This window comes from Labrus bergylta, chromosome 14 (assembly GCF_963930695.1).
Source record: "Labrus bergylta chromosome 14, fLabBer1.1, whole genome shotgun sequence".
Classification (NCBI taxonomy): domain Eukaryota; kingdom Metazoa; phylum Chordata; class Actinopteri; order Labriformes; family Labridae; genus Labrus; species Labrus bergylta.
This window is the reverse complement of record NC_089208.1, coordinates 18,806,231-18,817,642: the sequence shown is the minus strand read 5'-3', so window position 1 is coordinate 18,817,642 and position 11,412 is coordinate 18,806,231. Positions and strand designations below refer to the sequence as shown.

The 11,412-nt window shown below is 40.3% G+C and overlaps 1 protein-coding gene across 1 annotated transcript; it reads left to right on the top strand.

The window, feature by feature from the left end:
- The first annotated feature begins 559 nt into the window (after positions 1-559).
- On the top strand, positions 560-11,025 carry paxbp1 (PAX3 and PAX7 binding protein 1). Its single transcript, XM_020639844.3, has 18 exons — positions 560-1,008; positions 1,343-1,465; positions 3,040-3,252; positions 3,492-3,713; positions 3,814-3,914; positions 4,608-4,831; positions 5,167-5,356; positions 6,443-6,566; positions 7,224-7,326; positions 7,616-7,731; positions 7,857-8,056; positions 8,148-8,295; positions 8,418-8,539; positions 8,656-8,732; positions 8,831-8,897; positions 9,042-9,188; positions 9,866-10,020; positions 10,237-11,025. The coding sequence occupies exons 1-18, from the start codon at positions 693-695 to the stop codon at positions 10,355-10,357; spliced, it is 2,769 nt and encodes a 922-aa protein (XP_020495500.1). The 5' UTR covers positions 560-692; the 3' UTR covers positions 10,358-11,025.
- Positions 11,026-11,412: the final 387 nt, after the last annotated feature.

The following is an 11,412-nucleotide window of genomic DNA, read 5'->3' as shown; positions in this document are numbered from 1 at the left end:
AAATGTAGGATGTTGTATGCTTGTGTGTTGTTATGTGTTACTAGTGTTTGGATAGGTCTATTAGTGTGTGTATGCTGTGGTTACCTCATCTGCTCTAACCACCTTCAGGGACAGTAGGGGTCCACAGTCTCTGGCATCTTTATTTTGGGGGTTTGGAGCTGAAAGGTTTTGGCACCCCTGCCCTAGCCTAGTTGACAAAGCAGTGTATTTTCATATGTTATGTAGACTCATTCTTTACTGTTTAAGCAAAGGTCCAAATCGGGGTAACGAGTTGGAAATTAGCAATAATGCAGCACATCAGTTTAATGCTTTGTATTGAAACTATGTTAAATTGCATTGTCCTTATTAAATAAATAAATTCTAATTCAAATCGTCACACTCATTTGGACTCTGTTAATTATCTTACACGATATTTTTTTTGCTTTACTTTGCATTCATTTAGTCATTTAGTCCATGTAATTGACGTGACTGTAGTTTCTCAGTTTCACCAGTAGGGGGAAACAATGTGGCGGTTGGATGCACGACTCCAACCGCTAACTTTTGAAAAACGAAGAAGAAAATGCAATTTCTGACAGAAAATGGCTGACCGGGACTGTGGGGGATAATTTCCTTTAGCTTCAAGCGCGGTTTTAAGGGGTTTTTTTCTTCTTACGTTGTGTGCGTGCAGCGATGCAATTAGCAGATAAAACATAATGTTTAAAAAGGCGAAACGAGCTAACTTTCGACGGAGGAATGAGTCCGACGAGGACGAGCTGGAGGATCCTCGTCAGCCGCAGCTGGCGCCGACGCTGTTCGGGCCTGTCGGCGGTGAAATCCCGTTCATGGAGTCTTCTAATAACGGTGCTGCGGGAGCACCGGGCGGCACGGAAAACGTTCACAGCAACGGCTTCCTGGCTAACGTTAACGTGTTGAGAGCTGTGAAGAAAGAAAAGAAAAGCAAAGAAGCAGTCAACATCCCGGCGCCGGGACCAACGAAAGCCAGTTTGCTGAGTTTCGTCGACGATGAAGGTAAATTAGTCCCCGATGCTAAGTCGACTAGCCGGCTGACGGTAGCTGGTAAAAACTTGTCTTGACGGCTTTAAGTATTGATGTAACCCCCTTTTTACGCAGCTTTTGTTGGGGAAAGTGTATTTTTATAACGACTGAAACCTCTGTAGAAATGTAATCTCGTACAGAAGCCTCTGTAGAAATGTAATCTCGTACACTGGTTTACCTGTGCAACGTCAACTCACGTGTGAATGATGATCACTTGCGTGGTTAATTGGACTCCTACACACACACACACACACACACACACACTGACTTTCACCTTTCACCTTGGCGTGGCCTGTTTTGTAAACAGAGGGATCCGATGTGTTTCGAGTGAAGAAATCCACTCACAGCAAGAAGATTGTCAAGCAGCTGAAGAAGGAGTACAAAGAGGACTTGGAGAAGTCTGGGAGTGTCAAACAAGACAACAAGTCAGGTGAGAAAAGGTCACCTGTCTCTCTGTCCGTCATCTGTCACATTAGCAGCGTGGGAATTTTATATTTCATTTCATATTTGATTTATTTTGCTCAATTCAGTGTATGGTTTCAACACCATAATACACAACAAAAAGATATTTTGAAACTCTGTTGATGAGCGAGCAGGAAGAAGAAAACGTATAATACCTGCCCCCCTCCCCCTTTTTCCTAATAACACAAGATACTGTTTAACTGAATAAGATGGCTAACCTGTTTGTTTTCTCTTTCTTTCTTAAAACAAAAAAACAGATCAAAAATATAAATAGCTGCAATAGCTTTTTTTTACATTTTTATTCAGCTTGACACATTTATATTTACATATCTCAGTTGGTGAAACACGGTAATAATTTTACAAGAATTATTTACAGTTCGGCAAACACATAAAAAAAAAAAAAAACACATGGCAACATCTTCAAGGAGAGGGGAACAATTGCTTCTTCAAAGCAGGCATCAGATATATCTGTCCCTAAACACACAAGCTATTGTTAACCTTTCACATACATCTCTATGAATATGTCTACTGACACGTCCAAAATAAACCAAAAGAAATATACATGATGTTTTCTTTTAAATAAATTGAGATTATGTAAACCGGTCTCTTACCCTATCGGTAATGTAAGGTAAGCAATGACAGGAGCCCATAGAACCACAAACAAATCCATTTTCAGATGGAGTTTCGCTGTTATTTTCTCTATCAAGTAAACCCTCTCTAGCCTTTCTCTCCATTGGAGAAGGGTGGGAAGTAAGAGGTCTAAGCCAGGATATGGTTATCAGCAACGTTTGATTTTTAATATTGTACAGAATAACATTAGTTCATATAGTCATTATTTTTCAAAAATGCACTTAACTGTGTCAGATTTGACCAGAGCCATTGCTTTCAAATTGGAGGTAGATTATGAAGTTGTAGCAGAAAATGGAGGTAGATCTGAGGAACGAATGGCCACGTTTTGTTGAATTGAAAAGAGGATGCTTTGTCACAATTAGTAGCCATATTGATTTCCTTACCAAAAGTAAATCTAATATATAGGGTGCGTTCGAATTGTCCCTCCTATCTCCTTTCAGTATCCACTTTACCTTAACCCCGGGGAAAACGTCATGAGGTTAAGGAAAGATGTTAGGAGAATTCAAAAAGGACTTAGGGAAAGGCGATCTCGTTGCTCTGACAATCCGACCGCATTTTCCACTAGGCGACGTCATTCAATGCGACGGGTTGTTTTCCGAAAATGGACTACTAAAAGCGCATCTAAAAAACTTTCCCCGGTGCCTTCTTGCCGGTGAAATAATCCTAAACCACCACAATATATATATAATGTATAACTGGCATAAATCAGATCCAAGTCAGATGCTTTACTTGTCAGTGAAAACTCCAGATCTTTCAAATCTGATCTAACTGGAGTACCCCTAAATTTCCATGTATACAAGTGCTCTGTGCTTATTCAGATTCTCCAATACTATGTCACCAGTCACATATCATGGAAGTTTGTAACACATGCCCTTTCTCTTGATTAATGTCTTTCTGTGTCCCATTTCCCAGATGCTCCACTTCACCCTTTAATTTCCATCAAAGAGGAAGTTACCAGCAGAGCAGGTAGTGAACATGGGGAGGAAGAAATGGAGGTGGACAGTGCTGATGAGCAGGAGGAAGAGGCGAGGAGTCAAGGTGGCCAGGCACAAGGCCAAGTAACTAAGAGCAACAGTGCTGCAACATCGTTCAATACGCTCTCTTCCCTCGGGAGCCTGAAACCAGGTATTATACAATCAAGTTTAGATGTATATGCTTGTTCAGAGTTGTTACTACCATCAGGGATTATATAATCCCTCATGTAAACAGCCAGCTCCTGCTCTTGTGAAACGCTCTGTACTGAGCTGTACTTTATAACAATATGAGCAGGTTCTTTTGTATTCTGCTGCCTGTATTCTGACTCTTTGGTATTTTGACCAACGATTAGATGAGTATTTAGGTAAAGTTATGTTTCTCTCCTCTAGGTGAGATCCCTGATGCAGCATTCATTCATGCTGCCAGAAAGCGCCGACAACTGGCTAGAGAGCTCGGCGGTGACGCTCCCCTGGTAGAGACGGAGACTCCCAAAAAACGCCTGGGAGGAGAAGATCAAGATGCCAGTGAGGACGAAGACGACGAAGAGAAGAGGATACGCTTCAGCGGAGTGAAGAACAAAAGCCAGAGACAAAAGATTGCTGAAGAGATAGGTACCGTGAGAAAGTTGTGTACTGACTTGTCTCTTGGTAACATTCTCCTGTTTTCAGAACGCTCGTCTCTAACATGTGGACGTCCCTTTCACATGTGCAGGTATTGAGGGTAGTGATGACGAGGCACTGGATACAGGTCAGGATGAGGAGGTGAGCCGCTGGGAGCAGGAGCAGATCAGGAAAGGAATCAGCATACCCCAGGTAAGCTGTAACTAATTGTCAAAACGGCATTTAAATATTTTGCCTTCTTGTTTGGCTCCTGACAGTTAATTACGTCTAAATTATCCATTATAATGATTTAATCATTTGTTACCTTTCATGGTTAATTACACTTCAAAGTGGTGAAAGTGAAGACAAGGATTAGGCCATTGAAAGAAAGTAATTAGCAATTTAGATTTATGAATTAAATAACTAAAAGAATAGTGCTGAAACGGATCTCAGTTGATATGCGATCCATTCAGCCGCATTTTGTAAATAACTTAAATTATAAATATACTTATTTATTTGCTGACTTAAAAAAGATTCAAAATGTGAGAATTAGGATCTGTTGCACCTCTCAAAATTAAAGTTGATTGAATTAAAATAATGTATCAAGTAAAAGTAGCAAATATTTGCTAGTATGAGATATCCATATTTTCCAGCCTAAGGACTCAGAATTAGCCTCCATGACTTATGTAAATCCTATTTATTTGAGCTGAACCTGCGGATTTAAATATGACAATAGTGATGTATCTTGGCTGTTTGTGTTTGCCTACCTTTGCTTTAATTTTCCTGCCTTTTTTGTCTTTAGCATATCACAAGCCTGATTATAATTATAATTATATAATAATTAAAAGTATTAAAAGTATATTATAATTAAAGTGCAATGTGTTCCTTTTCTTTTTGGTTGTACAGGTCCAAAGCAGTCAGCCAGAGGACAACACAGTCTACTACCAGAACAGCTACGAGAGCCAGCCCTACGGCGCCTCCTACAGTATGCCGTTCACCTACAGCACCATGGCTCCACAGACCTGCAAAGCGACAGGCCGAGCAGACAATGGCTCTGTTCACTACGGGGTCCCTTTTAGTGATCTAACCCCCGTATCGATTGATCTGGTAAAGAAACGCCTGCAGGATAGGTAGGTTCAGTCAAAAACTGCAGCAATATCAGTCTTGAGCTCAGGTGCTGCCATGTCTGTGTGCTGTGGTCCTGCAGACCTAACAGAGTTACCAACAACCCAATGGCCAGAGAGTCTATATGTGGGACTGAAAGGGGTCCTATTAGTCCCCTGACAACTCATGTTTCTGCTGGAGTTCCTTATTTTAGCACAGTTTTCATAATCCCTCTGTGTGTACGGATGGTTGAACTTAAAGGTGTATGCCAGTCATTTTGATTCATCTAGTTTTGCTGTTCCTCAGTTCCATCTAAGTCATTCTCACTGTCTCTCCCTGTATGTCATGTGTGTGTGTGTAGGCTCAGCCAAATGCATGCAGGCCACAATGCAAACGCCAAGCGCTTCAGGCAGATCGAAGAAGACCTGGCTGCCTCTGAGAGCTCCATACAGCATCTGGAGGGCTCGGCCAATGACAATGCAGAACAATATAAATTCTTGCAAGAGATGCGAGGGTATGTTGGAGACTTGCTTGAGTGTTTCAGTGAAAAGGTAAGGGAGAAATTATCTGCTGTCTGATTAGCTGTTTTCTGTTCTGTGTCTTTGTGATGACTGACTACTTGATGTGGATTGTAAGAGATAGAATCTCTTAACAAACCTTTATTATGATACCTAGATTGTTTTGATTCTGCAGTTAATTATAGCAGATACTTTAATTCTTGCATTAAGCAAGTTTTCTAAGTGACTATAAGTCACACTCAATATACTTCCCATTTGACGTAATTTATATTATTCTACCCCCAACTCTTTATCTTTTATCATGACATACTTTTACAATTTGAATTTTCAACTAAGAAAAGAAAGTGCTAGTTCTTTAAGGTGAATCAGTTTATGTTGCATTCACAGCCATTCTCAAAGGAATCCACACTTTTCATTATTCCTATAATAATCAACTAAAGCTGTTATAAATCAGTTTGAGCAAGACAAGAAGAACCCAGTATAGTTCTTGTAAACTAGTTTATATACAGGTGTTCAATCATTTTTTAAATATTGCTACTTTAATATGCATGTCTCAGAATAATTCAGCCTTGATCCTGCAGCAGCAGAGCAGCAACTACATGGAACAAATAGAATATTGTCAGCTGACAACACGCCTCCACACTAATGTTTGTTTAAACTCTGATAGGTGACTGTCTGTGATGGAAACAGGACGCTAATCAACATTCTCAGTATCATTTAGTGTGGATAAACACCAAGACTGAAACTAAATATTGTCAATGTTGGGTAATAACCTTAATGATTTATTTTTAATTTAATAAATTCACTTCACAATTAAATTAATAGGACTCTCTATTTTTAAATACATTTCTTTACATTTTCAGCTTTAAAAAAATGGCTGAATGATGATAATAATAATAATAATGTCCTCAGTGCTCAATCATATCACCAAAGAAACAAGATTTTCTTGTCATCGTTACATATGATTTTTTTTTTTTTTTTACCCAGCTCTAGCAATATCTTGGTTCCAGTATTGTTTTGTCCGTCATGCTCATCTTGTCCCTCCAGCGAGACAACCCTGTGAGCCGGAGCCCCACTTTTGTTTGTGTCAGAGGTCACAGAAGGCATCATATCTTTCAGGTGCCTGCTATCCTGGAGCTGGAGGCTGCCATGCACCAGTTACTAAGGCAACGGGCCTCACGACTTGTCCAGAGAAGACAGGATGATATTAAAGATGAATCGTCGGAGTTTGCAAGCCTTTCAAGTCAGTCCATCTTGAAGGTTTTTATGATTTATTTGAACAGCCTCGTTAGTTCTTTGGTACGAGTGTGTGTGTGTGTCTGTGTGTGAGTGCTCGTATTCTTGTTTCCCACTATCCCCCTTAACTCCCGAATGTTTGAGATTAAGCTTAAATCAGGTGTGATTTTGAGTGAGCGGGCATGTTCATGTACATGAGAAATGTCTTATTATCGGCTGCTCTTTAGCGGCTGATTCTGACAGACAGCTGGGTGCTTGTAACTCGGCTCCATCAATGAGTCATGTAAAGATAAAAACCTTGAAAGTGACTTATCACCTGTCAGTTTCACTGTAACATGAGAGCGGTCGCAGCAAGGTAAGTGCCTAGAGAAGGACTGGAACCAAAACAATATTTGCAAATATGATATCTTATTCCTGTTCATTAGAAACAAAGGCTTAGATCAATATTTTAGCTTAAACAATGTCTTTCTGCTTGTCTCAGCTTTTAAATTACTTTATTATTATTTTTGGGCATTTTGGATTACCGGTAATGAATTGTTTAACTTCAAATGCTAACAATTTAAAATATTCCTAGTATTGTAAAAGATGTTTAATGCCCAGAATAAGTTGATAGATCGTCTCAGGTTTTCTTCACTGGTTCTTACATGGCTCCTGTCTCTTGCAGGTAAAGCTGTCATGGCTCCTAGTCTAGATTCATTTGGTCGAGACCGAACAGCTTACCAGGAGCACAGTCGTCAAAGGAGGATAGCAGAAAGAGAAGCGCGGCGGTATGTGGCTCATTCACTCTTAAAGATGTGTTTCAGAGATTTGTAAGCTTCATTTTTGGGGGGGGTTCTTTGTAACATTCTATTTTCCCGGTAGGTTTGTTTTTTGGCTTTGTTGCTTTTATTCATAAACATACTTTTGTAATTGTAGTTGACTTTGTAAATAATGTTTAATTGCTGCAGGAGATCCTCAGTTCATCTTTATTTAAACACTATGTTGGTACACAGTTAAATAAATGTTGTATGTGGGTTTTTATTGACGGTCTGTGTGCTTGCTTGTTGTTTTGTGCAGAACTCGGCGGCGGCAAGCAAGAGAGCAAAATGGAAAGAGGGCGGAGCATAAAGAAGGCTTGTCATCTGATGATGAGGAAACGTCTACCGACGTAACGAGCTTCAACATAGAGAGAGGTGAGCCATGTTGTTAAGACTCCCATAATACAGAGATTTGGAAAACTGGTTGATCGATGTAAGAAATACCTGCACACGAGATGTTCTGCAGCTCGTGCTAAACTTGAACCTTTCTTTTTATCCAGATCGTATCTCAAGGGAGTGTAAGAAAGCATTTGAGGATGTGGTGGAAGACTTTCATTCTCTGGACTGCATCAAATCCCATTTCGAAGTGTGGAGGAGAGACTATGCGGACTGCTACAGAGATGCTTACATAGGCCTCTGTCTGCCCAAACTCTTCAACCCTTTAGTGCGTCTGCAGCTGATCACATGGAACCCTCTGGGGGTAGGAAAAGTGTTTGTTTGGAGTTTAATTAATCTTTTTTTTAATGAGGGTTGTATTCTGAACGCCGTTTGTTCTTTCATTTCCTCTCCAGGCGAATTGTGCAAATTTCGAGTACATGCTCTGGTTCGAGTCTCTGCTGTTTTACGGCTTCGAGGAGCACAGCACGTTGCAGAGTGGAGATGGAGATATCAGCTTGCTGCCTGCTATTGTGGAGAAGGTCATCCTCTCTAAACTGACAGGTAGAGAAACATAAACAGCTGCATCTTGCATACTAAGATTTGCTTGGCCTAACAATGCAGGTCAGCACAAAACATGCCATGTGTATTTTTATGTATATTTATCTTGTGGTTGTGTTTGTCAGTATTGGCAGAACAAGTGTGGGACCCGCTGTCCAGCAGTCAGACTGCCAGTCTGGTGGGCTTCATTCACAGATTAATGAAAGGTTACCCCACTGTGCTGCATGGGGACAACAGATACACACAGGTACGTCCACTCTCTTATTACATGCATCCAAATAATGTCATTTTCTGCAAGCAACAGAATACTTTGGCTCTTGTTGTCAGAAACCATCATCTTTTTTTCCAATCTTTGTCTACCAGGAGCTTTTGAAAACTGTTGTCTTGAGGGCCAGGCGGACTCTGGATGAAGATGTCTTCCTTCCACTTTACCCCAAAAAGTATGTTGCATAAAAGTCAATACTGCATGCTGCCTAGTTTTTATTTCTGCATGAAGAAGTTTTATAAATGCTCAAAAATCGGACTTTCTTTTGTTCAGCGTGTTGGAGAACAAGAACAGCGGACCCTACTTGTTCTATCAGAGGCAGTTCTGGTCCTGTGTGAAGGTACGTGTAAGATTGTTGTTAGGAGAAAAACTGCTTTTAAATGAATGAATCCCTTCAGACACAAATTAATCCTGAATATGTGTCTAGTTTAGTTCCCATTACATATAGAAAGGGGTTGATCTTTGTCTTACTCCTTATGCACAGCTGCTGGGCAACATCCTGCAGTGGGATGGTATCCTGTCCACTTCCTGTCTGAGGGATCTTGCTTTGGACAGCACTCTGAACAGATACATCCTCTCGGCTCTGCAGACCACAGACCTGTGTGAGGACAATGTTCTCAAGTGCCAGAAGGTAGGTCGAATCATATACTGTAAATACAAGTCATATGAATGAAGACTCTGTTGTTGTATTAATGTGTACGGAGATAGTAAATGTGTATCCTGTGACATTAAACCTAAGGCATCCCTCTGTTGTTTAGATGAGATTAGAATCCACTGTCTTGTGAAGAACTTGGAGCTGGAACATGAACAATTGAATTATTTGTATCTGATTTTTATTGTACAGTTTTGTTCCTTTTCTCCCCAACACAGAGGATGTGTCATGTTTGATTAAGATTTGAAAATCCAGTCTTCCCTTAGTGGTGTTTCTAAAAACACCATCATCATTGTTAAGAACAGTACAATTCATTATCAAGTCTGACCTCTAAACGGGTTCAAAGAAGAAGGAAAAAAACATCAACTCGCCACATTTCTAATCCCAAACTGTGTCTACCCACCTCTGACTACTGTTCAGACGTTGTGCTGTGTGTCCAGAACAGGATGTGCCCCAACAGTCTCTAAAAATAAATATAGGTTTATTTTAGCCACCTGTGCAGTGGAAACATTCTCTTTTCCTGCATCAGACAATTGATAAGAGGTTCTTGTGTTTGAAAATACAATCCTCCTGGGCCATGTCAATGTGATTGGCTGCTCTCCACCTTTGTGTCATAAGCCTTAACTCCCTTTTTTTGTTTTATCTGCCTTCTTCAGGTGGTGGAGTGTTTGCCCTTGCACTGGTTTTCTGGGCTGAAGGGCCAGCAGACGTTACCACAGTTGGAGCCATTCTGTCGCTACGTCACCCACCTGGCCAACTCATTACACCGCAGCACGTTGGGTGTGTCTGATGTGGAGCGACGCACGGTCAAGTAAGAGGCCCTTCTATACGTGATACATCTGAGGATGGGGGGGAACTTGAACACAGTTATAGCTCCATCTAGTGGGATGTTAATGAAGTTTCATTGAGACAGATGAGGTCTAACCGATGTCCTTAAATGACTCCTTTAAAAAATGTAACTTTAAGCTGTGTTGTGCTGTATGTTCTGTCCTTACTGCTTTCTAAGACATCCCTTATCTGCTAACAGGGACCAAACTAAAGAGCTTGTGAAGATGTTGGGCCACATGAACGCCCTGGACCACATCGTCACCGTGGCAGCAGAGCATGGCGTCAAAGACATCAAGCAACTTTTGGAAGCGAAGTCGTGAAGGATGATTGAGGAAAAGCAACTTTGTATCAATCCTACGTCGTGATCAGCACGTGTGAAACCATAGGATCACAAAAAAGGATTCTTGGAACTTGGCAGTCTTAATGTACATGCTGGAAAGAAGAAACCTAGGTGTAATTATTGTGAATAGTGTATAGTAAGGTGTTCTCACACACTCATCCACACAAGACTGATGTTGAAATGAGGCCTTGTATTGCAAGCTCTACAGTATCGCTCAGTTTTACTGCATGCTAGCAGTGTTTTAATGCATAATTTATTAAGGGTAAACAGCTGTTGACATGGATTACTGGCATCTTTTTGGAAAATGTCACAATTGATTCTATGAAACCTTGTGTAAAATTTAAAAAAAAAAAAAAAAAAAAATGCTTCACCACCTTTTATTTCCCTCACATACTTTTCTCATTGGTATGTGTCAAAAAGAACTTGGCCAAAATGTCCCTCACAGTCTGACAAGGCGCTCTCTCTAGGTGTTCTGTGGGACCGCTGGTATGATTGTTCTTCAGTTACCCACTCAACCCTTCATTTCTCCTCTGCCACCCACGGACTCACCCGATGACTTTACCAGAGAAAAGAGAGAGCTTTGTACTCAGATTTGTAAGAATTTTGTTTTGGTATTTTATTTGCCTGTCAATAAAATAACAATTTGAATGTTGTGTCTTGTAATTAAGTGAAAACTATGTCATTGGATGGTTTTCTAGTTTGCATATTCTGACCATAACATAGAGATATTCCAAAAGTGATACCTGATATCCACAAAATTAAGTATAGTTTCTCAGATTGATGAGAAAGAATCAAATAACTGTTTTTGTTGTGTTTTTCCCTCTGGGTGCTCGATTTCTTTTTTTTTGACAAAAGAAGAATTTGCTTCAGTCATGCAGCAACGTATTTGCCCTTTATTAAGAAAGGTTTGCTAAATATTTGTATACAACTTGATCTAATTTCATGACAATGCTGTGAGTGTGAATTCAATGCTGGATTCCTCAATTTGCAGATTTGGCAGATTGCATTTTCGGGCTTGATGGCTATTGCGCAACT

What these genes read in the sequence shown, in the direction of transcription:
- paxbp1 (XM_020639844.3), top strand. Translation starts at nt 693, where the DNA reads ATGTTTAAAAAGGCGAAACGAGCTAACTTTCGACGGAGGAATGAGTCC. An exon ending in CAAACAAGACAACAAGTCAG is followed by an intron (nt 1,466 to 3,039) that starts GTGAGAAAAGGT and finishes CCCATTTCCCAG; the next exon opens with ATGCTCCACTTCACCCTTTA. An exon ending in AAGAAACGCCTGCAGGATAG is followed by an intron (nt 4,832 to 5,166) that starts GTAGGTTCAGTC and finishes GTGTGTGTGTAG; the next exon opens with GCTCAGCCAAATGCATGCAG.